This window comes from Peromyscus eremicus, chromosome 14, assembly GCF_949786415.1.
Source record: "Peromyscus eremicus chromosome 14, PerEre_H2_v1, whole genome shotgun sequence".
NCBI lineage: Eukaryota > Metazoa > Chordata > Mammalia > Rodentia > Cricetidae > Peromyscus > Peromyscus eremicus.
The window spans coordinates 22,417,820-22,444,538 of NC_081430.1; the positions used below are offsets into that span (position 1 = coordinate 22,417,820).

Sequence of the window (26,719 nt, forward strand, 5' to 3'; positions counted from 1 at the left end):
TCTAAAGTATTTGTGCTGGTGGGACCTGAGTGAATTATTATTACCTTAAGAATAAGTCTGCATTACAAACACTTGTTAGAAAATAGTGATTGTTTTATAGCAGAGTGCTACTTTGACAATTTCAGTTATATCCTTGGACTAGAGTGTCAGGAACATGACATTTTGAAGCTAGACTCTGATGTCATCTTTGGGATTTCAGTCTGAAATTATGGTTCTGGAGAGTCACCAGGACAAGGCTCAGTGCAACACAAAGCCAGGAAGGTCAATGTATTTCTCCTCCTCTGTCCCATCCCCATACTCAGGATTACCTTAACTATTGTCAAAATATTTCCTACCATAACAGCCAAGACGCAATTAGCACTCTTCCTTCAACTATCATTGGGGGCAGTAAACCAAACACAAGGAAAGCCCTATGCATCTTAACTCAGCAGAGGGCCGAGGGGGTTGTTTATAATGCCATCGTTTTCCATCTGCGGGAGTAAAGCCCCATCTTGCCATGTCTTCCTGAGTCACCCGTCTTAACTGTCAGAGACAGAGGATTCTAGTGGGCAGATGGGACTAGGTTAGGAGGGTTGGAAACAAGTTGAGAAATGCAGCAGGAAACTAGACAATATTGCATGTGCTTTTGAGTAGCCATTTGTATCATTAGCCTCCATCTTCTTCGTGTATTTTGCCTGTAATCAAGACAATATTCCGAGATAGGCTCTTCTCGGAAAACCCGTCTTGTGCGAGCTAGGCAAAAATACTGGTTACTTGCGTCACCAGTGGAAAAGTCCTATGTTTGACTTTGTGTGTGTTCTTGGTGGAGGCTACCAAAGACAATGCTGTTATGAGCAAAGATTCCAGCAGGGGGTGTAACTGCTTCTATAGGGTAAGTTCCTGTGAGGACACCATAGTTCATGCATTTCCAACAGAGGTGGAATTCTGGTAACATTTTTATGACTGTCTTATCTTTCGATTCAAAAACAACAATGCAAATTAATACTCTGTTAGGATATGTTGAAGAACTAGACATTTGTACAGACCAATATTTAAATTAAAACCCTAAATGCCCGACTGGAATGTTATTCTGCCTTTTTTCCCCCCTCAAAGTTAAAAAAAGAACAAAGCTCTGGGTGATTTTAATTATCCAGTACAGCAGAAGTGTTTAAATTTTTAATTCTAGATAAGAAGAGTAATAGATGTGAGAAAGCTGGGTAATATTTATTCCAGCTCCCCCACAGTACCACGAAGGAGTTTAAAGACAATGTCCTCATGTTTCTGAAAACAGTCACTTTTGGGTGGGGAGTTTCAAAGCTCTGGTTTATGGGATGGCACCCCTCATACACTATTAAATGCCTCTCACTTATAAATAAATAGACATTATCAATCACAGAACTTTGACCTCTAACCCCCACTTTCAGGTTTCTATGGCAACAGAAGACCATGCCTCATTTTTTTTAGAGAGAAATAAGTAACACAGACAACAGCAGTGGTAACTTTGTAAGTAGTAAATAGTTTACTATTAATAATAGGCAGAGTTTTACATTTCCAGATCTTCTACGTCAAGATGGATGATGCAGGACTAAAAATAATGTCAGCTATGAAAATTATTGCTTGAAAAACCATGGCAAAATGGGTGGGTGGGGGTTCCTTTATTAATAAATTAGGTTTCAAGTCCTTTTTGTGCCTAGTATCATGTCCTACAGCTGAAAATTACACCTTCTTATGCTAGTATTTTCCTTTATGAGTCCTGATTTATCTGACTTCAGATATGCTGATAAATACCCACGGTTGAAGATTTTTCTGGTTGTTTAAAAGTAATTCCAAAATTTTCTCAGTATGGGTACCCTATAGTACTTGATATTTTATTCAGGTTATGTTTTTTAACTGGCTCCATTCATTAAGGGCTTTTACAAAAAGTATACAAAACACATTCAGCTCAAGCCTACAGAAGGGATTGGTGCCTCGTCTTCCAAATCTCCGAGTTCTCTCCTTTCCTCCTAACTTCTGTGTTCCCTCCATGGCAAACGCTCCTCAGCTCTGTCTCCTTGCAGTGTTTGTTAGCATCCGCAGACCACAGACTACCCTTACCTTTAAAAGGAAAGAGTGAGAAATTAAATGTCGTCTCTGCTTTTAAACTAGTTGAACTTTAACCTTTGAGGAATTCGGACAGTGGAGGGACACGGGGAAGGAACAAACGAACAGATCTTTCTGCTGGAATATTCTGACAGATATACTGACAAATATTTTCTAACAAATGTGTACCAACAGACACTTTTTGTTTTCTTTCCTGACAGAAAACTGTAAATATACTTCTGGGTCTGGGTGGTAGCAGCTATGCCGTTATAAGAGTAAAGCGACCTTGGCTAGCTTCAGTACCTTACGTAGCATAATAACTTGAATTTTAAAGCATCTTTATGTTTATTGCCGATAAACTATTTTCAGTGCAGGAAATAAATCTTTCCCCAAAGAGAAATTCTTCCCCAAATTACTTTACATGAACCAATGAATTGGAGCAGATTTATGCTTTTCCTTATTCTTCTATCTTCTGGCAGCTCCTGTAACATCCCTGTATAAAATTGGGGTGACCTTGGGAAAGTCACAGATAGTTTTTTTTTTTTCAGAGATTAAAGGCCGTGATTTCTAGCGTTCATTCTCTCTTTCTATGCACAGAAGAAGAAATACATGGAAAGCTCAACGTACTCCCAAACTTGTGATATTTCTAGAAGTCTCAAAAAAAAAAAGACTGAATACATTTTAAAGCAGTATCATGAAAGCCAGGAGGCAGATAGTTTCTGAAGTTGAGCCGATTGTGAGCTGGGGCCCTTGGGATCACCCTAAACCACCCAAATCTCGGCGTCTCACTCAACTTCCCTAAGAATGGCCAGGATCAAGGGCCTGGGTCTCTGAGGAAGGACCTCTCTTCTTGCCCTTGTCTAGCTCTGGCTTCTGGCTGAGAGTAGCTCCATTAGCAGGCAGGCAGGACTGGCGGTGTGTGTACACACACACACACACACACACACACACACACACACACACGAGGCGAGTCCTGCCACGGAGCTCCGCGGTGTACACACACACACACACACACACACACACACACACACACACACACGAGGCGAGTCCTGCCACGGAGCTCCGGTGCATTCTTCCCTCCTTTGCATTCCTCAGTGCTCAGAGGGAGATCTTCGCCTCCAAGGCTTTAGAGGGACTTAATCGGGGAGGAGCGCCGGGCTCCCGGGCCATGCCTCGCCACGGCTCACACCGGCCCAAGTTCCTCCGCAGGACTCGGAGTGAAAAGCGCCGGACGCCGGCACGCAGGCCAGGGAAGAGGGCCGGGGGAGGCTCGGCGACCATGCACGGCGGCGGCGGCGTGCGGGCGCCTGGGCGCGTGGAGGATGGGACGGAGGCGGGGCCGAGGCGCGGAGAAAGGGGCGCGCGGAGGCAGGGCGCTCACGCCAATGGGTAACCGGGAAAAGGTGAGAAGGAAGGGAGGAGGAGCGGGAACCAATGGCCGGGAGAGGCGGGGACGGCGGGGGGGGGGGGGAGGAGGGGCGGAAGCCAATGGGGAGCCGGGGCCCCGAGCGGGGACGCGGCCCCGCGCGCTCGCGCGCCCCCTCCTCCTCCCTCCCTCCCTCCGGCGCGGCCGCTCGCGCCTCCCCGGCTCCCGGGAGACCAGGGCAGGGGCGGGGCCGAGCCGGGAGCGCGGGTCGGGAGGCGTCTCGGAGGTGAGCGCCGCGGGGCGGGGGGCTGGGGAGGGGTGGGTGGGTGTGTGTGTGTGCGGGGTGGGGGGGAGTGGGGGGGAGAGATTCTGGGGCGGGCACGCACGCGCGCCCCCGGGCTGCCCGCGCCGCCCCCGGCCGGGTGTGTGAGTGTGTGAGTGTGTGTGTGTGGCTGGGCGCGCGCGCGCACGGGTGCGCGGGTGCGCGCGTTCCGGCGGTGCGCGCCGGGAGAGATGCTGAGGTAAAGTTCGGGAGAGGAGAGAGAGAGAGAGGGAGAGAGGGAAGAGACCCGTCAGCGCGAGGGAGCCCGAGCGGCCGCCATTACTGAGCGGAGCGCGACGGCGGGCGCGGAGGGCCGGGGGGAGGGTCGGGGCGGCCGCTGCCGGCGGCCGGGCGGGTTCCCAGGCAGCGCGAGCCGCCGCCGCTGCCGCCGCCGCCGCCACCACCGCGGCCGCTGCCGCCGCGGGGCTCGGGCTTTCGGGGCGTGTGTGGCGGCGAGGGCGGGGGGAGCGCGCCGGGCGCGAGAGGCGAGCCGAGAGTGGAGGAGGCGGCGGCGGCGGCGGCGGAGGAGGAGGAGGAGGAGGAGGAGGGAGCGCTCCCCAGGAATGTCGCTGCCGCCGCCACCACCGCCGGGGCCGCTGCCGTTGAGGAGGCGACGGAGGAGACCGGCGTTGTTAGGTAGGAGCGCGGGAGGCGGCTGCGCGGGGCCTGCCGCTCCCCTCCCCTCCCTCCCTCCCTCCCGCCCGCCCGCCCGCCCGCCGGGGACCCTCGCTCGCTCGCCCGCTCGCCCGCCGCCGCCGCCGCCGCCGGTTGTAACCAGTTCAAGGGGCTGGGGCCGGGCCGGCTCGGTCCTCGCAGGGCCGGGCCGCGGGCAGCCGGGCGGCTGAAGGGCAGAGAGGCCGGAGACGGGGGCCGCTTTCTCCACAGGTGACCGGGCCGGGGTCGGCGGAGGCCTGCTGCTGCCGCTGCTGCTGCTGCTGCTGCCGCTGCTGCGGGGCGCCCAGCTCGCGCCGGCCCCGCCAGGCGTCCGCTCCCCCGCGCCACCTTCACTTGCCCGGGGCCCGGAGGGTGCGCGGGGCTCGGAAGGTGGCGGGGTCGGCGGCGGCGGCGGCGGCTGGCGGAGGCTGAGGCGGCTGCTAACGAGTTCCACCTGGAAGGGCGAGCGCGGGGGGCGCCGAGAGCCGCCGAAACCCGAGCTGGGCTGCAAACTTAACCGCCTTTCCGGGGGATCGGCCCTTTCACTTTTTTTTTTTTTTTTTTCCCCTCCTTATCTCCTCGACTCCTCCCTAGCTCCACGGCCACATTCCCATCTGCTCCAAGCCCGGGGTTAGGGAGTGAGAAGTTGCACTGCGCAACCCAAACACCAAGACTCCTTTCCGTGCGGTGGCGTTGCACGGCTCCCCGGGCCTGTGGGCTTTGATCCCGAGTTTTCTTTCGCTGGGATAACCTCTAAAATTTCCCTCGGTTCCCAGCAGAGGAAAAAAAAAGTATCGGGGTGGGGGTGGGGAGCGGCTCGGGAGCGCGCGTGCACTTATCCACACCGAAATACACTCGCTCACACCCTCCCTCTCCGGCGTTATTGGAAATGCAAGTGAGGTGCAAGCTCTGTGTGTGTGTGTGTGTGTGTGTGTGTAGCTGAGGCTGAAGGGTGCTAGAAAGTAAGGACAAACTCGTAGGGCGGCTGATAAAATTCCGAGGAAGTTGCAGGGGAGACGTTCATACTTTTACCATAGGATGGAAATCCAGTTTGGGCCAGCGCTTAGCAAATGACACGTAAAATGTACTAAATCTGAACCAAAAGAGTGAGACGAGAGGATTTTTTTGCAAGCATTTCTAAACTTAAATTTTATCAGTCTACTTTTTCTTTTGTGCAGGTAGGAAGCAAGGGCATTTTTCAGAATGTTCCAGTGTGAAACAGTGACGTGCCTCTCTGTTTACTAGTGTCTGTGCATGTTGTCTTCTGCAGGTGTTTGAGGTGGGAATTGCCCACTCTACTTAAATCCAAATCCAATATCCAATTTGAACAGGATGTTAGGAGATGTTTACCTGCATCGAGGAGACCACTCACTTCATGGACTAATTATCTCAATCTCCACTTAAAACGATTCTTCCAGCAACCATTCCTGAAAAATATTTTGGTTTCAATATGGACTTAGGTAAAATGTGTTTGGAGATGTTTTTACTGTCAATTCCAGTTTATACGGCGTTGTACTCCTTTTCAGTATTTTTACATATTGATATTAATATTATAGGTAAACTGCAGCTTCCAGAGAAATTTTGCTTTAATTTTAAATTTCTCATTTTGTGCTCTTTTGTCCTTTGTAATTGCCCCACATTTCTCTTACCTATAGAAGGTAGAGCAGAGGAAGAAAGTTGTAAGTGTGGGTCACAAAAACCTGCTAAGGCATTAGAGAAGTTTATATAGATTGTGGATTGAAAGGCTAGGGATATATGGGCTTTTTAATGTCAAGAAATTGATCTGATTGATTTAAAGCAGAATCCAACAGTATAGGTAATTAGATAACTATTGATTTGGTTGTCTTCTTTAGGCTACCTTCTTTAACCCAGGTCAGCATGCCCATACCATTCTTCGCATATTCGTTATTAAGAGCATTGAGAGTGGGCTTGGTTACATGTGGATAGAAAAAAAAAAAACCTGTCACAAAATTGTGCTTATTAGTTTTCTAAAGTACCCTTTTCCATTTAAACTGTTTTGGCAATTAGATTTTTTTCTTCCTGTGGTGCTGGACATTGAAACCAGGACCTTGCACAATGCTCTACCACAGGGCTATATCTCTGGCTCCTTTCAAAATCATCCCAATATCTGAATATCTTGATTTTCTTATATGGTATTTACCTTGACTATTTTGGAGACCCATTAGAATGGCAGATGTAGCACACTTTTGTTGGAGACAATAATTTTCACCTTGAACGTTAAGGTTTTTTATGAAATAAAATGCTGTATTTGCTTTTTGGGGGTTATTGACAGTTATGGTTCAGCTTTGAATAATAGTTATGTAACAACACTCCCCCCCACACACACACACACACACTGCTGGGAATTGAACCCAGGTCCTTGAGTATACTAGGCTGTCACTGCCAACATCCTTAGGCCTTAACTTTTTTGATTGAACAAAAGTGTGTTTCGTGAATACTGTAGTAAACTTTTCCAATTGTTTATTTGGATTACTAGGTTTTTCTTTGCACATCAAGAAGGCACTGTGATGAATTGACTCAAGAAGCATTCTGTAGTGTTGTTTTGTGTTTGTAATATTAAGTACAAGAAAGAAATGTGTCTAGAAGAATAGTGAAGAAATTTTAATAAAGTCATGTCATCCATTTGGTAATTTGTATAATGAGCCCTTTAAGTGCAAGGCTTTGTTGATTTTATCAAACTAGGGAAAAAATGTTAGAGTGTGTTGGGTTGGTGTAGAATACTTATGTAGCAAGTATGTACAGGGCCCTTGGTACATTCCCTAGTACTGCAAACAAACTAGAATGAAAGGCTAGACTTTTAAGAAATCAACACATGAATTTAAAATACGTTTGTTCTTTGAATTTCAGACCTTCCCCTGCATGCCTTGAGACTTCCTCTGACAAGTCTCCCTCCCAAACTAAGGCAGTTTCTGTCTTTAACCCATGAAAGTAGTCTGTATTAAGAAGTGTTAAAACCTCTGATATATTACTTATTAATCTGATTATTTTTATTTAGCACTTAATAACATGCCATGGGGATAAAATGATGAATTAGAGGTAGTACCTGTAAAGGACTAACCAGATGAAGAACCTGAGGGACAGAGAAGAGAATAACTCTTTCTGTCATTGTCTCTGGGAATCCTTCACAGAAGAAAACCTTGGGAGTTCTTTTTACCCCCTCTGGGTTCTGGAAGCTGACTCTCCACAAGGCTATGCAGTAAAACACTAACTTTTCATCAGAATTAGAAGTTAGGAAAAGTTATATGTAACTTTGATTTCATAGTTAAAACATAACTAAAATTTGTCACTTATATTTTTTCTCAAGCTTTTTTGCCATACAGAGTTATTATCAAACCTTAGTTTTAATTTTATCCCTTAACTTCAGATTAATCTTATTAACTTTAGCAAATTTATTGAGCACCTGGGCACTGTCAGTAATACAAGAAAGTGTGTTTGAACTATAGCCTTAACTCCTGCTTGGAGTTTATTTATTCTTTATTTTGAAGCCCCCTTTCCCACATGTGTGTCTATGCACATGTGCATGCAGATGCCCTTGGAGGCCAGAAGAGGGCATCAGCTCTCCTGGAGCTAGAGTGGTAGTGAGCTTCTGGGAACCAAATTCCCAGCCTCTGCAAGAGCAGTACCTGCTCTTAACTACTGAGCCATGTCTCCACCCCTAGAGCTTATAGTTTTGAGAGAGAAGGAATTTGAGACATGGAACAATATAAAAATACTTAAATGTGAGTCAAACATATAACAGGTGAATTTGGCTACAGGATAGTACATTGCTGATTTAAAATTTGCTATAAAAGGTTGGAGATTGGGCTCAGCAGTAAGAGCACTAGCTGCTCTTCTGGAGGATCTGAGTTCTAGTCCCAGCACCCATATGATAGCTAACATCTGTAACTCCAGTTCCAGGGGGAATCTAATGACCTTTTATGGCCTCCCTGGGCATTTCATCCACTCAGTACACAGACATACATGCAGGCAAATTACCCGTACACATTAAATAAAACTTAAAAAAAACATAAAATATGGTATAAAGAAATTGCTATAAAAGAGGTACTATCTGAAAGTAGTATATAGTAAGGATAGTGAGGAGGAAAAAAAAGACATTGAAGTAGTAATGACTGTGGACCTTAAAAGGTGTAGGCCAGATTGGCAAGTGAGAAGAAAATGCAAAGTAAAAGTGTAAGAACATCAGTTTGTACCTCATGAGTAAATTGAAGTATTAGGAGAAAATACAAGAGTAATAAAGAGATCATGGAGAAATAAACTGTCTATTCTCACTGTATTTGACATCAAATTGCCCTGGGGAAATGGACCACGTTCTTGGCTTCTGGTTTGGTATAGTTTGACCATTGTTGATTATGCCCTTTTACTGATTAAATATTCTGTGTTTACTATTTCTATGTTTACCTTTTCAAAGCCAAGGTGACACTTCTTTTTGGCTGTTGACTATTTAAAGAAATGGCTGGTGTATGGGATTCTTCAGATATTTCTAAGAATACCAAGGAGGTCTTAAAATTTTCTGAACTTTATGGTCTCGTTAGTCATCTTGCCCTTACCTCATTTCATTACTAAGTTCCGTGTCTTTGGAGATAACACCTGAAACTCAGGTGTTATCACCATCTGTTGCTAAAACTGATTAGCTTTTCATTGAGAAACACTGACTCATTTATTTCATGTGTCTAGTGCCAGTCACGCAGTTCTCTGTCTAGCATTGTTCTTCTCGGTTCTGCTGAGACGGTTCAGGTGCTTGGACTTTGTAAGCCCATCAGATTCCATCTTGTATTCTACTTTTAGACTCTTCTGTTTCCTTTTACAAGGTCTACCTCCTGTTTGCCCTTTTAAAGGATGTTTTAAGCATATTTTGTATCTAACTGTATTTGTCTGCTTTTCTATCTGTTGCTGTGCTCAGTTTATTCCACATGAATCACACATCAGGAATGTCTTCTCTTTGAAAACCAAACCCCATCAAATCTTTTATTCAAATCTTTTTTGCTCACGAAAATTATTCATCACAGGGCTAGAGAAGTAGCTCAGTGACTAAGAGCACTGGCTACTCTTGTAGATGACCTGGGTTTGATTCCCAGCGCACACATGGCTGCTTACAGTGGGCCTGGCACCCTCTTTTGGCTACTACAGGCACTGATACATTTGTGATGCACGTACATACATACAGGCAAAATACTTAAACACATAAAATACAAATAAATTTATCTAAGGCTTATAAGCTTTGGCTTTTGGTCAAATCTGGCCTATTTATTTCTCTGTAATGCAGTGCCCTTTTATATTGTGGAATAGCTGTCAAAATTGTAAGAATAATATTTTGGAGTGTATGAAAATTATATAGACTTCAAATATCTGTATGTCTAAATAAAGTTTTATTATAATATATCAAGATCACTTTCTCAAGTGGTAGGACAGACATTAGACAGTATGCAAAACCTACTTAGTGCCTAACTCATTGTGGAAAAAACATTTTCCAAACATTGGCCTGTTATAGCTTGCAACTTACCTTTCATTATTTGAATTTACACTGCATTTTTCAACTCCCCGATCTATGTCATTGGTTTTATCTCCTTAGCTATAGTACTATAAAGGTGTATGTGTATGTGTTTGTGTGTGTGGGGGTGTTGTTAGTGGTATGGAAGTTTTTTGTTTATTTTTTTTATATTTATTTATTGGTTTTTCGAGACAGGGTTTCTCTGTGTAGCTTTGCGCCTTTCCTGGGTCTCTCTCTGTAGACCAGGCTGGCCTTGAATTCACAAAGATCCGCCTGCCTCTGCCTCCCAAGTGCTGGGGTTAAAGGCGTGCGTTTGTTTATGTTTAAGACAAAGTCTCATGTATCCCAAGCTGGCCTCCAAGTTGCTCTTTAGCCAAGGATAACTTTGAATTCCTGATCCTCCTGTCTTTGCTTTCTGTGATTGTGTTATGATTACAGGTACATATCACTGTGCTTGTTTATTTTTTAGAGTTACTGAGGCAGTCTCTTTTAGTCCAGGCTATTCCAAAACTTGCTATGTATACAAGACTGGATGTGCCTTCTGCCTCAGCTTTCCATATGATGGAATTACAGACATTGGGTCACCTTGACCAGCAAGAGTCTATATATAGTGTGGAAAATGTTTTTTAACCTTCTGATACCTTTTTAAAAATGTCCAGTATATCCCTTCCTATGATTATTTGGCTTGCTACTATTCCCATCATCAAGTTTCCCATCAAAAAAAATTATGACACTGAGGACCACTTAGATGGCTCAATGTTTATAAAGGTGCTTGCTGTCAAGCCTAACCTGAGTTTGATCCCTAGGACCCATATGATGGAAGGAGAGAACTTGACTTCTGCAGATTTTCCTCAGATCTATACACACACCAATGGCATACATGCCCACACACACATACAAAATGAAATAAGTTTAAAACATTGTGGAACCTTGCTTACAATCATTCACATAATGAAAATGATGGGTCCTCTTCTGTGTAGCATTACAAATACAGAGAGTAAAAGTATTCCCTTCTCCCACTTTTTGGTGTTTCCAGGAGGGGTGAACATATTCATAGTACTGGCTTTAGTGGATTTCTAGAGCCTTTGGATCTGTTGAGTCTCTGCCATAAGCTTAAGCAGATAGTGGCTAAACATAGGCAATAAAGCTTGTTCTCTCAGGCTAACAGAAATGAGATGGCCTTGTATGCTTTAATTTCTGCTCTAGAATAAGGAACAGACTAGTATAAATTTGGAATAACTTTCTTGTAAAGGCATAGGAAAACATGTTATCAGAGAAAGATGTAGATTAAGTAGTAAGGTCTGCAGTTAGTTTGTTTGGGAATAGTTCAGCTGGCTTGCAGTTGCTTTCGTCGATGAAATCTCTCCTCTGCCGCACCCCCCCAACAGTAATTTGAAATGTCAAAAGATAGAAATAGATAAAAGTGGAATTACTTTTGTTGACTAGAGCTTAGGAAGCCAGAGTCCCTGCCTAGATCCCTTACCCTCCACCTCCTGGAGATACTGTACTATTTATAAACCTGTAGTGTATGGTAGTGATCAAACTATAGGCCTTAGAAAGATGCTGGACATTTGAGATGAAAATAGTCTTTGTAGATTTTTTGGCTTACAGCAGTGTATGGATTTATATTAATTGTGCCAACAGTTGGGACTTACTTGAGGATTTTATAATAGTTTTAGAGTTGTTTGCATTGAGCTTGGAGGTTGGGTCACTTATTACTTGGTAAAATTTATTGTGTTCCCCATGTATGTCAGGTTTTCTGGACAGGTATTCTGGGAGCTTAGAGATTGAGTAAAAACAGAAATTCGAGATTTTGCAGGTTAGTTACTACGTAACTGTGGAAAGTTTTGAAAGATTCTCTTCATTCACTTTAATTATAGTCTTATCTAAAGACCAATTCATAGAATTGACTTCTCGCAGCTACATTACATCTAAAGAGTGTGTGCTTTTGTGGCAGCAATTTTGCTTCAAAAGTAAAATAACACGTGATTGATTTTTACTAAGTATTACATTGTTGAATTACTTAGGTATCTTACATATGCTAAAATGTTACCTATTTTTGTTTATAACATTGACAAATTTGTCAACAAGAACTAGCACCATTAACAGAAGTACTGTATCAAGTTTACAATAATTTTTTTAGTATGAAATTTTCTCTTTTTTTCTTAGGTTATTCTGGACAAATTTGCCTTAGCTTGATCTTTGTGTTAGGTCTATCTTTAGTTACATTGGGGTATTTAAGATTGAATTATTAAGTAATTATAAAGTTATTTCTGTATAATCAGATCTTAGAAATGTAATTTCCTATAATAAATACTGTGACTTTAAAAAAGACTAATATTTAAAATCAGTTACATTCGGGATTATATTTCTTATTTTTAGGTTTTTAAATTTAGCTTTCATTTCATGTGTATGAGTGCTTTGCCTGCATGCACCAATATGCGTCATGTGCCTTCAGTGCCTGTGGAGGAAGAAGAGGGTGTTGGAGCTCCTGGAACTGGAGTGATGGGTAGTTGTAAGCTGCCATGTGGGCACTAGGAGTGGAACTTAGGTCCTCTACAAGAGCAGCCAGTATTCTTAACTGCTGAGCCCTCTCTGAGTGGCACTCCAGCCCCTATCTCTGTCTTTCTAAAATTAGTTTTAAATATTATAAAAATATATGCTTATTCTGGCCAAATACATTATTATGCATCATAATTTACCTTGGTTCAGATACCTTCATTTTTGGAAAAGTTTTCATCTTAAGATCTAGGAATCAGTTGTGTGAAGTACTTTTAGGCTTATGGACTAGACTAGTGCAGTGAACATAGATTTGTGCCTTTTTGGCTCTTTAGTTAAATCTAGACTGAAATGGGAGAAGGGTAGAGTTAGTGACATATGATTATTATGTTATATAGTAGTTTGGGAAATACTAGTGAAAGTGCAAAGGCAGGAATGTGTTAAACATGTTGTGTGCCTCAGTGTGACTGAAGCAGAATGAGAATTTGGGAAAGTGTTACTAGAGCAGCTCAGGTATGAGAACACTCTGGAAGGCAGATAGTGTAGTAGTAGAACATTAAAGATTTGGCTTTTCCTTTGAAAAGTACTGGAAAGTTTTGAACAAAAGGCTCTGGTTTATATTTTAACAAGAACCTGGTTGCTCTGATATTAACAGACCAGAGAAAGGGAACAGAAATTATGCAAAGAAGTGAAATTGGAATAATTTACCAAACATGATGATGAATGGAATCTAGGTTATTGTAGTAAAGGTGTCAGAAACTGCTAAGTTATATGTGTACTTTAAAGATAGGACAAAGTACAACAATGTAAAGGCATAAACATTTTGAAAATTATACTTTTATTACTAATTACAACAATTTTATGAAAAGGGATTAAAATTTTATTTAAAGGTTAATGGTTATAGATTTATGTGTCTTAATTGACAGAAGTTGTGTGTATATGGAATCCAGTGTGGCATTTTAGTATATATGATAAATGATTGGATCAGGGTAATTGACATATCTCTGCCACCTTAGGCCCTTTTTTTTTTTTTTTGTATTGAGAACAGTCAGAATCCCTTGTATTGGTTTGCTGTTTAATACTGTTATAAAATGTGGTCTAAAAGCAACTTGAGGAGAAAAGGATTTATTTGGCTTATACATTCCAGTCACAGTCCATCATTGAGGAAATCAGAGCAGTAATTCAAGAGGAACAGAGGCAAGAACCATGGAGGAAACTTCTAGGCTTATTTCCCCTGGCTTGCTCAGTTACCTTTCTTATACAGTCCGTGCTCATTGACAGTCTAATGGAGGCAGTTCCTCAATTGCACTTCTTTCTTAGGCATGGCAAGCTAACAACCAAGATTGGCTGTCACAGGTGTGTTACTTTGACACACAAACCCATCACTGTGAAATCTGTAACCCTTCCTTTCTTTGCTCCCTGTGGCTTGTGCTAATATTAATATCATAATATAAAACACAGTCCAACTTTTAAGTCTCAATCTTTAATAGTTTTCAACACATTTAAAGTCCAGATTTTCTTTAAAAATCCCAAGTCTCTTTTTTTAACTGTGGATTTCTGTAAAATCTAAAATAAATGATGTAATTTATTTTAAGAGGAAAGAACCTGGACACAGTTTTAATCAAATAAAAGCAAAACCAAAGTCCAACGAAAGCTGTACGTCTTAACATCTGGGATTCACTCATGAGCTTCTGGACTGCAAAGGGCTTAGATAGCCCCACAACTTGATTCCACCATTCGCAGCCCCTGCAGCTTGTCTCCCTAGTCTCAGGCCAAGTCCACTATGCACCTTACACTGTCCTTGGTCTTCATCCTATGGTCTTGGCATCTCCAGTATACTAGTCTCTACTGTAACAGGCTGTATCTTTACCAGTGACCTCTCTTGGCTTCTTACAGTGTTAGCCACAGCTGCTGTCCATGACTCTTTCAGTCCTGGGGTTTCTACTGCAGCTGAGGCTGAACTTTGACCAATAGCCTCTCCTGCCTCTTTTCAGGGAATCTTTAACCTTGCCATATAGTGCCAGGCCTCAGCTGGTCTCTCTGACCTCTTCATGCCTTCAAAACCAGTACCATATGGAAGACTTACACATTGTCAAGTTCTACTTTCAGCTTAAGATAGAGTTCCTACCCCCACCCTCAACTGTGTGCTGACCCTGAGGAACTACTTCCCAGATTGCACCTCAGTGATACTGGTCTCTTACTGATCATGGCTAATTTTTCAGCACCAGCTAACCAGCATTGATTGTCCCAGTAAAGCAAAGATTTTGCTTACATAGATTCTTAATTAAAATATCACAGGAACAGCAGTAGAGTCTTTGAGAGACTTCTTCCTATGAAACTTCACAAGCCAGGCCTTCATCTGCATTTCTGTCTACATTTGCATCTTCCAAGCTCCAGCAACAGTTCATTAAGTTCTGAACACTCAGTTTTTCTAGCCAAAAGCTCCCAAATGAGCCACAGTCCTCCCCCAAAACAACATGGTCAGGTTCATTACAATACCCCACTTTCTTGGTACAGTTCTGCTCAAGTTAGTTTCTCTGTTACTGTGATAAAACACTGCCCAAAGCAAACTTGAGGAAGAAAGGGTTTATTTGATGGACAGGTTACAGTTCATTATTGAGGGAAGTCAAGGCAGGAACTGCAGAGGAAAGCACAATAATGGCTTATTTCCCCTGGCTTGCTCAGCCAGCTTATACAGCTCATGCCCACCTGTCCACAGTAGGTAAGGTCCTCCTGTGTCAATTAACACAGTGTCCCACAGGTATGCCCACAGCCCAGTCTAATGGAGGCAGTTTCTCTATTGAGGTTCCTTTAACCAAAATTAGCTATCACATCTCTCTATTAGCTATTTTAAAATATGTAATTGTCGATTGATTATTCTGCTGTGGTGTAGAACATTAGAAGTTATTTCTGCTATCTAACTGTACCTCAGTACCCATTAACTGTCCTCTGTCCGTTTTTCTCTACCCTAACACTTTACCCAGGATCCAGTTAGTAGTAGTATAGTCTCTAAAAATATTTTAGGTTAAATTGTGAATTCTTAAAAATCTATTTTTCATTTTTTTCTAGATTTCTTGTATAGTTTTTAATTTGTAAAAAGCCACTTCATGTTATTAAGCCTTATTTAAAAGAGAATGCAATATATGAATGCCCTAGTAAAAGTTTAGAAAACTTAGTTCTAGGAAATGGCTTCATTTTGACAGAGAGGTATATTTCACCCAAATATATGTATTATCATTAATTTCTATAAAGATAATTGACATTCTTGACATAACTTTCTTGACATAAAACCTAAGTTTCTAAGATAACCTTAAAGGAAAATCAGAACGCTCACTGTGTACTACTAAAAGCAAAACTGATTGAATGTGTAAAAACTGATCCAAACTGTGTATTTTTCATGCAGGCCATTACTGTTTTCTTGCTTTCCTCATAAGTAAAAATAAGTTTACTAAATGTTATGAGACAAGTTACTGTGTATGAAAGTAAAGTTTCAAAAGAAATAAAGAAGCTATATGCGTTATTGACTCAGTAACATTATTACTGGTCATATTTGAAAGAAAGCTTCAAATTAAATCTAAACACCACCTTCATAGTTGAAGAGCAGTGTGTTTGGATCATTAGTTTATTAGAGACTTTGCTCTTTGCCCTTAAAAATACCAAAATCATGTTGACTAATTAATGGAGGATAATTTTGATCTGGTTATTAGAGGCCAATGGAATTCAGATGACAATACAATTTTATTTTCTAGACTAGCTTTCTCAAACTAAGATTTCTGTGTTAAACTTGCTAGTAAATAAAGAAGACTTTGATGAGAGTTGAGAAAGGGAGACCTATTTGCCTAATATTATTGTTTCCCATTCCTAGGTGAATTTTTCAACCCTAATTTAAAAACCACTATATGATGATTCATGTCATAAGCTCTGGAGTTGACTTCAAAGTAGCTTACCTGAGCTCTGCTAGAAGGATGGACTAGGATATTCCTCACTGTGTCTAATTGGCAGTTTACTCTCGAGAATTGGTGTGAAAACCATAAAAGTTATGGAAACTTCCTTATTTTTAATATAAATTTTATATTTATGATTCAGAAATCGTCACTGTGAAATTAATTAGGATGTGCAGAAGCTTTAAAATTAAACCCCAATTGATTCAGCCTCAATATAAGAGTTTTATTTACCTTTTAGATAAAAAGCTTTTCACTTCCCAGTGACCAATGATATGATGACATATATAAAACTCAGATATACTCATTTTCATTTAATATTATCACCCTTCACTTTTTTTAAACTTTCAAAATACCTTTTATGGTAATGCTTTCTTCTATTTCTTACTTTTTCATTTTAAGCTATAGAGTACACTCATATAAATGTAAATATGTATGTATACTTATATATATATATATGCACATATGTCTACATGTATGTGTGTGTGTATGTGTGTGTGTGTGTGTGTGTGTGTGTGTGTGTATTCATTGTTTTGGGGTTGCTATAGGAGAACAGAAGGGAATTTGCTGTTTGGGGCATCAAAACCAGGGGCCCATAAATATTAGGCAAGTTGTCTACCACTAAGCTATGTCTCCCGGCCCCAAGTCTGAACTCTCAGTAAGCCATGATATCCAGAGTTACACTGTATTTGAATAAGCATATGTAAGAGATATTACTAAAAAGTTTAAGCTTTTTGATAGAGAATAGGTTGTAGCTGGAGTTTTCCTGGTCCTGCCTGGCTCACAGTCAGGACAAATCTTTTTCACCCACCAGTCCCGCAGCCGCTCAGACCCAACCAAGTAAACACACAGAGACTTATATTACTTATAAACTGTATGGCCGTGGCAGGCTTTTTGCTATCTGTTCTTGTATCTTAAATTAACCCATTTCTTTAAATCTATACCTTGCCACATGGCTCGTGGCTTACCAGTATCTTACATATCGGTACTCATGGAGGCAGCTGGCAGCGTCTCCTGTCTCAGCCTTCCTCCTTCCAGAATTTTCCTCTCTCTTTGTCCCGCCTATACTTCCTGTCTGGCTACTGGCCGATCGGCACTTTATTTATTAACCAATCAGAGCAACACATTCACAGCATAGAGAACATCCCACAGCAATAGGTTTTAGTTAAAAGTTTTCTACATTATTAACTTGTTGTTCCCTTTTCCTCTCTTTGCTCTGCTATGTTCTCTCAATTTTGGGAGGAACATGAAATCTAATAGGTTTCACAGGAGCATTGAAAGTTATGGGGGAAAAAAACTTCTAAAATTAAAAAATTTTGGGAAAGTAGATTTTGAGAAATTCTGTTACCTGAAGCTGGTTATTTCACACTTTGAAGTCATGAGGCTGGAGAGACAGCTGTAAGAGGACTTGCTTCGAGCATGCTGGAGTTAGGGCCTTGGTTCTGTTGCTGACACAGTCAAAACTGAGTAAGGGTTGTAAGGCAGTTGATAAAGCAGCACAGTGTAGTTACTACTAACATGTTAGTACAGAAAGAAGGGAAATTTATTTTCTCAAATCTATAGGATGGAGTAATTAGAAGCAGAATTCATGTTTGGTTAAAAGAGGCTGTAGAGAGTTCATTTTAAAGTTAGTGAGCTATCAGATTTACATATTTAATATTTTGTTAGCTTTATCTTAACATTTGAGGCCACTGTGCATTTATAAAAGTAAATTATAAATTGTTTATGTGGTTTCTTTACATATATACAACAGTATTACAACTATTGGTTTACATAATACCTTGTTATGGACATTTTTACTTTGTGTACACAGTAACTCACATAAGATTTTTTATCTTTTTTTCTCTTTGTAGGAAGATGATCCATATGATCTTGAAGACCTTTCTTTGGTGATGAAGGAATTACAAAGAACCAAATATAATTCTGAAATTCAGGATCTGTATTTTGAGATGGTTTTATTTTCAGAATGAAAAGTATATATGGTGACTTTTATGAATGTAGAGACATGAGAAAAGAGTTATGATGGCAAAAAACAAAGAGCCTCGTCCTCCAGCCTATACTGTCAGTGTAGTTGGACTCTCTGGGACTGAAAAAGACAAAGGGAACTGTGGAGTTGGAAAGTCTTGTTTGTGCAATAGATTTGTACGCTCAAAGGCAGATGAATATTATCCAGAGCATACTTCTGTGCTTAGCACCATTGACTTTGGAGGCCGAGTAGTAAACAATGATCACTTTTTATACTGGGGTGACATAACTCAAAATGGTGAAGATGGAGTAGAATGCAAAATTCATGTCATTGAACAAACAGAGTTCATTGATGACCAGACTTTCTTGCCTCATCGAAGTACAAATTTACAACCATACATAAAACGTGCAGCTGCCTCTAAATTGCAGTCAGCAGAAAAACTAATGTACATTTGCACTGATCAGCTAGGCTTGGAGCAAGACTTTGAACAGAAGCAAATGCCTGAAGGGAAGCTCAATGTAGATGGATTTTTATTGTGTATTGACGTAAGTCAAGGATGTAATAGGAAGTTTGATGATCAACTTAAATTTGTGAATAACCTTTTTGTCCAGCTATCAAAATCCAAAAAGCCTGTGATAATAGCAGCAACTAAATGTGATGAATGTGTGGATCATTATCTTAGAGAAGTTCAAGCATTTGCTTCAAACAAAAAGAACCTTCTTGTAGTGGAAACATCAGCACGATTTAATGTCAACATTGAGACATGTTTCACTGCATTGGTACAAATGTTGGATAAAACTCGTGGCAAACCTAAAATTATTCCCTATCTGGATGCTTATAAAACACAGAGACAACTTGTTGTCACAGCAACAGATAAGTTCGAAAAACTTGTACAGACTGTGAGAGATTATCATGCAACTTGGAAAACTGTTAGTAATAAATTAAAAAATCATCCTGATTATGAAGAATACATCAACTTAGAGGGTACAAGAAAGGCCAGAAATACGTTCTCAAAACATATAGAACAACTCAAGCAGGAACATATAAGAAAAAGGAGAGAAGAATATATAAGTTCTTTACCACGGGCTTTCAATACTCTTTTGCCTGATCTAGAAGAGATTGAACATTTGAATTGGTTGGAAGCTTTGAAGTTAATGGAAAAGAGAGCAGATTTCCAGTTATGTTTTGTGGTGCTAGAAAAAACCCCTTGGGATGAAACTGACCACATCGACAAAATCAATGATAGACGGATCCCATTCGACCTCCTGAGCACTTTAGAAGCAGAAAAGGTCTATCAGAACCATGTGCAACATCTGATATCAGAGAAAAGAAGACTGGAAATGAAGGAGAAATTCAAGAAGACGTTAGAAAAAATTCAGTTCATTTCACCTGGGCAACCATGGGAGGAAGTGATGTGTTTTGTTATGGAGGATGAAGCATTCAAATACATCACTGAGGCTGATAGCAAAGAAGTATATGGTCGGCATCAGCGAGAGATAGTTGAAAGAGCCAAAGAAGAGTTTCAGGAAATGCTCTTTGAGCATTCGGAACTTTTTTATGATTTAGATCTTAATGCAACACCAAGTTCAGATAAAATGAGTGAAATTCATACCGTTCTAAGTGAAGAACCTAGATATAAAGCTTTACAGAAACTTGCACCTGATAGGGAATCTCTTCTACTTAAGCATATAGGATTTGTTTATCATCCCACTAAAGAAACCTGCCTCAGTGGCCAATATTGTACAGACATTAAAGTGGAACACTTACTTGCCAGTAGTCTTTTACAGTTGGATCATGGCCGCTTACGCTTGTATCATGATAGTACCAATATAGACAAAGTTAATCTTTTCATTTTAGGGAAAGATGGCCTTGCCCAGGAACTAGCAAATGAGATAAGGACTCAATCCACTGATGATGAGTATGCCTTAGATGGAAAAATTTATGAACTTGATCTTCGGCCTGTTGATGCCAAATCGCCTTACCTTTTGAGTCAGTTATGGACTGCAGCCTTTAAACCACATGGGTGCTTCTGTGTATTTAATTCCATTGAGTCACTGAGTTTTATTGGGGAATTTATTGGAAAAATAAGAACTGAAGCTTCTCAGATCAGAAAAGATAAATACATGGCTAATCTTCCATTTACATTAATTCTTGCTAATCAGAGGGACTCCATTAGTAAAAATCTACCAATTCTCAGGCACCAAGGACAGCAGTTGGCCAACAAATTGCAGTGTCCTTTTGTAGATGTACCTACTGGTACATATCCTCGTAAATTTAATGAATCACAAATCAAGCAAGCTCTAAGAGGAGTATTGGAATCAGTTAAACACAATTTAGATGTGGTGAGCCCAGTTCCTATCAATAAGGACGTGTCGGAAGCTGACTTGAGGATTGTCATGTGTGCCATGTGTGGTGACCCATTTAGTGTGGATCTCATTCTCTCACCCTTCCTTGAGTCTCACTCCTGTAGTGCTGCTCAAGCTGGACAGAGTAATTCCTTAATGCTTGACAAAATTATTGGTGAGAAAAGGAGGCGCATACAGATCACAATATTGTCATACCACTCCTCAATTGGAGTAAGAAAAGATGAACTGGTTCATGGCTATATATTAGTTTATTCTGCAAAACGGAAAGCATCGATGGGAATGCTTCGCGCATTTCTGTCAGAAGTTCAAGATACCATTCCTGTGCAACTGGTAGCAGTTACTGACAGTCAAGCAGATTTTTTTGAAAATGAGGCCATCAAGGAGTTAATGACTGAAGGAGAACACATTGCAACTGAGATAACTGCTAAATTTACAGCATTGTATTCTTTATCTCAGTATCATCGGCAAACGGAGGTCTTTACTCTGTTTTTCAGTGACGTTCTAGAGAAAAAAAATATGATAGAAAATTCCTATTTGTCTGATAACACAAGGGAATCCACCCATCAAAGTGAAGATGTTTTTCTCCCATCTCCAAGAGACTGTTTTCCCTATAACAACTACCCTGATTCAGATGATGACACAGAAGCACCACCTCCTTATAGTCCTATTGGGGATGATGTACAGTTGCTTCCAACACCCAGTGACCGCTCCAGATACAGGTTAGATTTAGAAGGAAATGAGTATCCTGTTCATAGCACCCCAAACTGTCACGATCATGAACGTAACCATAAAGTGCCTCCGCCTATTAAACCTAAACCAGTTGTACCTAAAACAAATGTGAAAAAACTGGATCCAAACCTTTTAAAAACAATTGAAGCTGGTATTGGTAAAAATCCAAGAAAACAGACTTCCCGGATGCCTTTGCCACATCCTGAAGATATGGATTCTTCAGATAACTATGCGGAACCCCTTGACACAATTTTCAAACAGAAGGGCTATTCTGATGAGATTTATGTTGTCCCAGATGATAGTCAGAATCGAATTATTAAAATTCGAAATTCATTTGTAAATAACACTCAAGGAGATGAAGAAAATGGGTTTTCTGATAGAACCTCCAAAGGTCACGGGGAACGTAGGCCTTCAAAATACAAATATAAATCTAAAACATTGTTTAGTAAAGCCAAGTCATACTATAGAAGAACACATTCAGATGCAAGTGATGATGAGGCCTTCACCACTTCTAAAACAAAAAGAAAAGGAAGACATCGTGGAAGTGAAGAAGACCCACTGCTTTCACCTGTTGAAACCTGGAAAGGTGGTATCGATAATCCTGCGATCACATCTGACCAGGAGGTAGATGATAAGAAGATAAAGAAGAAGACCCACAAAGTAAAGGAAGATAAAAAGGTAAGTTTAGTTTATCTTTATAAAAGTGCTCACTTTTGCCTTAAAAGGAAAAAAAAAATATATATATATATATATATATATACACATACATATATATGTTTAAGATAGTGAGTTTGCCATTAATAAGAACTTAAGACCAGTAATAAATATAGTATCTCTTGAATTTTTAAAAATTTAAAATATTTTGTTGGGACAGATTTGTTTTTATAGTTTTAGTACATTTTATTTCTTTATACTTTATTTGGAATAGAAGTTTGAGTTTTTATTCTTAAGCATGAAAATTGTGGGTGGATGTTATTTTTTTCTTTTATATTTTCAATAACTTAATTCATCTAATAGTATTAAACATTAGACCCTTTATGTGTATCAGATTTGTATTAAAGTTATATTTAATGCTTTCTACTTGTTTTTCACAGTAGTGTTTCAGGACTTTCTATTACTATGTGATTTGATTTCATATAAGCCTTCATTCAAGGATTTTATGGTTATTAAGATAGTATTCAATATATTTTTATGCTACATTGAGCATTTCATCAGTTTGATTTATGGTCTTAATAAATAAATTATTAATATGAAGTTCCTACATCTGATTGCTATTTATCAGACCCAATTAAGGATAAGGATATTTCTAGTAATTATAACACTATTTTATCAGCATATAGTAAACTGCTCATTATGATTTGGATAGACGAGGCAGGCGGATCTCTGTGAGTTTGAGGCCAGCCTGGGCTACAAAGTGAGTTCCAGGAAAGGTGCTAAAGTTACACAGAGAAACCCTTTCTCAAACCCCCCCCCCCCCCCCAAAAAAAATGACTTGGATAGACATTTTAAAAGTTTAAGCTATAGTATTTATTTTCTTTTTTTTTCTTTCTTTCTTTCTTTTTTTTTTTTGGTAGACTAAACATTTAAATTGTCTTTTCATGTAGCCTAGACATGTAACAAATATTCTTATGACCTCATGATACTGACTGTAAAAATCTCTGGCATCTTACACATACCACCTTTTATCGTTAGTCCTGTCTACAATTCTGAGGTGGGTTTTTTTGTTTGGGTTTTGTTTTTGAAATAGGGACTTGTGTTCCTCAGGTTCGCCTTGAACTATATACTCCTCACTGGCTTTGCACTTGTGGTGTTCCTGTCTCAGCCTCCTGAAATTATAGGAGTATACCACCCACACCCAGCCATGTCTTAATATCTTTTATCACTACCAAACCATATTTTCTGTTAATTTGCATAGATTGAGCATCTTTAATCTGAAAATCAGAATCTAAAATGCTCCCGAATCTGAAACCTTTGGGTCCCAACATTAAACTACCCATGGAAAAATTTTATATCTTACCATATCTAATAGGTTACAATGAAAGCTAGAAATACTTACAAAATTACCTTTAGACTGTTTATAAATTATATGTGAAACATGAATGAATTTGATGTTAGCTTTGAATTTCATCCTCAAAATGACTCATTTTCTATATGCAGGCATCACAAAATGAGAAAAAAAATTGAGATATGAAACCCCCCTGGTTCCAAGCAATTTAAATAAGAAATACTCAACTTTGTTATTCAGACTTTCATAAACACCAAGAATCTATAGCGTTGGTTCTCAACCTTCCTAATGCTGTGACCCTTTAATACAGTTCCTCATGTTGTGGTGACCCCAACCATAAAATTATTTTGTTGCTACTTCATAACTATAATTTTGCTACTGTTATGAATGTAATATAAACTACAGGTTGAGAACCACTGGTTTATAATCTTTCCACTTCAATAGTGTCTTTATGTGTATTTTCTGTTTTGATTCACAAATCCTAATTGTTTTGCTGTCTTTTAAGAGAGAAACAGACTGTGTGTGTGTATACGTGTGTACATGCATGCTTGTGGAAGCCAGAGGTTGATGTTTGGTGTCTTTCTGGCCTGTTCTCTGTCCTTTAAGACAGGTCTCTCATTGCACCTGGAGCTCACCAGTTAGCTAGGCTGTCTAGTCATGAGGCCAGCTTTTATGTGGCTGTTGATCAGAATTCAAGTCTCTGTGCTTATACAACAGGCACTTTACCAACTGGTCCAACTCTCCATCCTCCAGTATAATTTCAGCTTAAACAGTGGTTGCAGGAATGGCCAAAAGTTCCTGAATGCCCTTCATCGGCTTTCCTGATTGTTTACATTTATCCCTTCGTGCTTGAGCATGAAGTGCGGGTATGTTTGTTTGCTTGTTTAAGCATTTGGAGGTTAAGTTGAAGGTACTGGCATCTTTGTTATTAAGTGCTTGATTGTGTATTCCCTATGCAAAAATTTATCTACTAGAAGCAGTGTTTCAATGTTTTCCATGTAGCAAATTGATTAAAACTGGCGAGTTTTCCAAGGTTTTAATTTTGCTATCTTTTTGTTCCTACAGTGAATAAGTCATTTTTCAGGAAAGTTTGTTCTAGGCTTATTTTTCAGAATACATTTGTTATCACCAGACTCAAAAGACCTATATTTTAGTGATTCAGTATTATTCAATTCTTTTAGTTACATTCTCATGAGCACAGGGTAAGAATATACCAAATATATTCTGGAATTTTTAACATGGTCTATCGTGCCAACTGAATAATTATACAACTCCTTGGATTGAATGTCACTTCTTAAGTTTCATTCACCTATGTAGTGCTTTGGCTTTCTAATTATTTGATTGTAAGTCCTTTTTTGCCCCCTTCACTTCTCATATCTGATTGTGTTCAAGAGTTTGGAAGTATATCATAATTGAAATGGTGTAGGATTTTCATTTTTTAAGAGTATGTAAGATAATCGTTCTGTTTATAATCACTAGCATCTTAGCAAATAGGATACTTTGCCTTTAATTTTTGTTATTTACTAATTACCTCCATTTGACATCAGTCTTTTCTACACTTGCTCTAGTGTTGAATTAGCTTTAAGTTACACTTTTACTCTCCCTCTGTTTGATTAAAGTCACCTTCTCAGCCATCTTTCAGACTTCTTTTCAGAAATGTGTTAGACTTTGATGTAACATTGCTTTAATTATTAGAGCCATAGTTTGTGTATTTGAACTTTTAATAAGTGAAGAAATTGGTTTATAAGGTTTTAGGTTTGTAAAGTTTTTAGTTATATAAGTGGTTCTAGTCCATAGTTTTCAAAAGATAAATATAGGTTATTCAGCTTTAGACAAGAACAGGTGCAATCAGTGTGGTATTCTATAGACCCAGTTGAATTCAGACTCAACTGCTTACTGTCCAACCTCCGCACTGCCATCTAGGAAAACAGAGACATCATACTTAGCATTGCTGTGATAAAAAGAGGAACATTTATTTAAAACAGGAGCTAGGATACATTACATTTGTTTAAGAGGAAAACAAAGAATTGTTATTTTGTGATACTGTAGTCTAAATAAACATTTTTTTTAAATGTGTACAGAGTAGAAAAGGATCATCATAGAGTGCCATTCACAAAACTTGATGAAGGAAAGTAAATCAGTGGTTTTCTTTTTGATATGTTTTAAGAAACAGCTTTAGATGGAGAAAAATTTTCAGTTATGCAGAAGCATCAAATTGTCTGGGTAAAGTGAAAGATGATACAGAAATTGTCTTAATTTTGGGGTACTGAAATATTAATATTGCGTTTATAAGGGCTTTTATTGAACCTGTAGCACTAGTTTGGAGCTAAGCAAGGCCTGTGTGCGATAGGATTACAAAATTACCTTTGGACTGTTTATAAGGTATATGTGAAACAAATGACTTTGATGTTTAGCCTTGAGTCTCATCCTCAAGATAACTTATCTATGCAGATACTACAAAATTAGAAAAAAATTGAGATGTGAAACACTCTTGGTTCCAAGCATTTCAAATAAAGAATGCTCAAGGAAGAGATTTGGATCACATATGTAGATAGACTAGGTAAGAGAAATATGTAAACATTTCATTATAAAGTGATCCAGATTCAGAGACCACATGGGAAATCAACAGCTAAAAGTTGATTCTTCAGAAAGACTAGAAAATAGATAAAGTTGGCAAGATTGGGAAAATACAGAAGCCATAAATTACGCTTTAGAATAAAAAGGATGGTATAGGTGAGTATCATCAAGACAAGTACCAAATGCTCAATGAACTAATAAAAGTATATTTAAAAAATTTTAAAATAAACGCACACATATAAAAAAGAATATACAGTTAGAAGTGCATGAAAATAAAAGATAACCAGAGAGTGCTGTCAGTAGTGTTTGTGCATACTACTTTGAAAGTTTGAAATAAACATCTAAAAGCTACAGTTTGATAATTTGCCTAAGTAAGAAAGCTTTGATTTAATTGTGAAGTAGCAGTTAAGTTTTCCCACCAAAGAAATACCTGGTCTAGATAATTTTATGGGACAGGTAATTCTGGTGTTCACACAAGTTATTTCAGAGAATAGAAAGCAAGGGAATACATTCTTCATTCTTATATTTGTCCTTAATTTTATAACCAGATAGCAAAGGTATAAGAAAGAAATGATACATACGAGTATTTATACAAAATTCTTAAATAAAGTTAACAGGTCTACAGACCCCTTTACTGTAAATTTGACTTTTGTTTTGAGACAGGGTCATAATAGCAAAGGCTAGTCCTGAACTCTTGATCCTCCCGCCTCTCTCTCCCAAGTGTTAG

The 26,719-nt window shown here is 39.6% G+C and overlaps 1 protein-coding gene across 3 annotated transcripts in view; it reads left to right on the forward strand.

The window, feature by feature from the left end:
• Nucleotides 1–3,848: 3,848 nt before the first annotated feature.
• Arhgap5 (Rho GTPase activating protein 5) overlaps nt 3,849–26,719 on the forward strand; it is a 78,077-nt gene continuing 55,206 nt past the window's right edge. For 2 of the 3 annotated variants that reach the window (XM_059280032.1, XM_059280034.1), the window contains exons 1-2: nt 4,254–4,382; nt 18,203–22,088. In XM_059280032.1, coding sequence (XP_059136015.1) covers nt 18,369–22,088 — 3,720 coding nt within the window. In that variant the 5' untranslated portion in view covers nt 4,254–4,382; nt 18,203–18,368. Of the gene's footprint in view, nt 3,946–4,253; nt 4,383–18,202; nt 22,089–26,719 lie in introns of those variants that run through there. The other variant, XM_059280033.1, reaches the window with a different exon arrangement.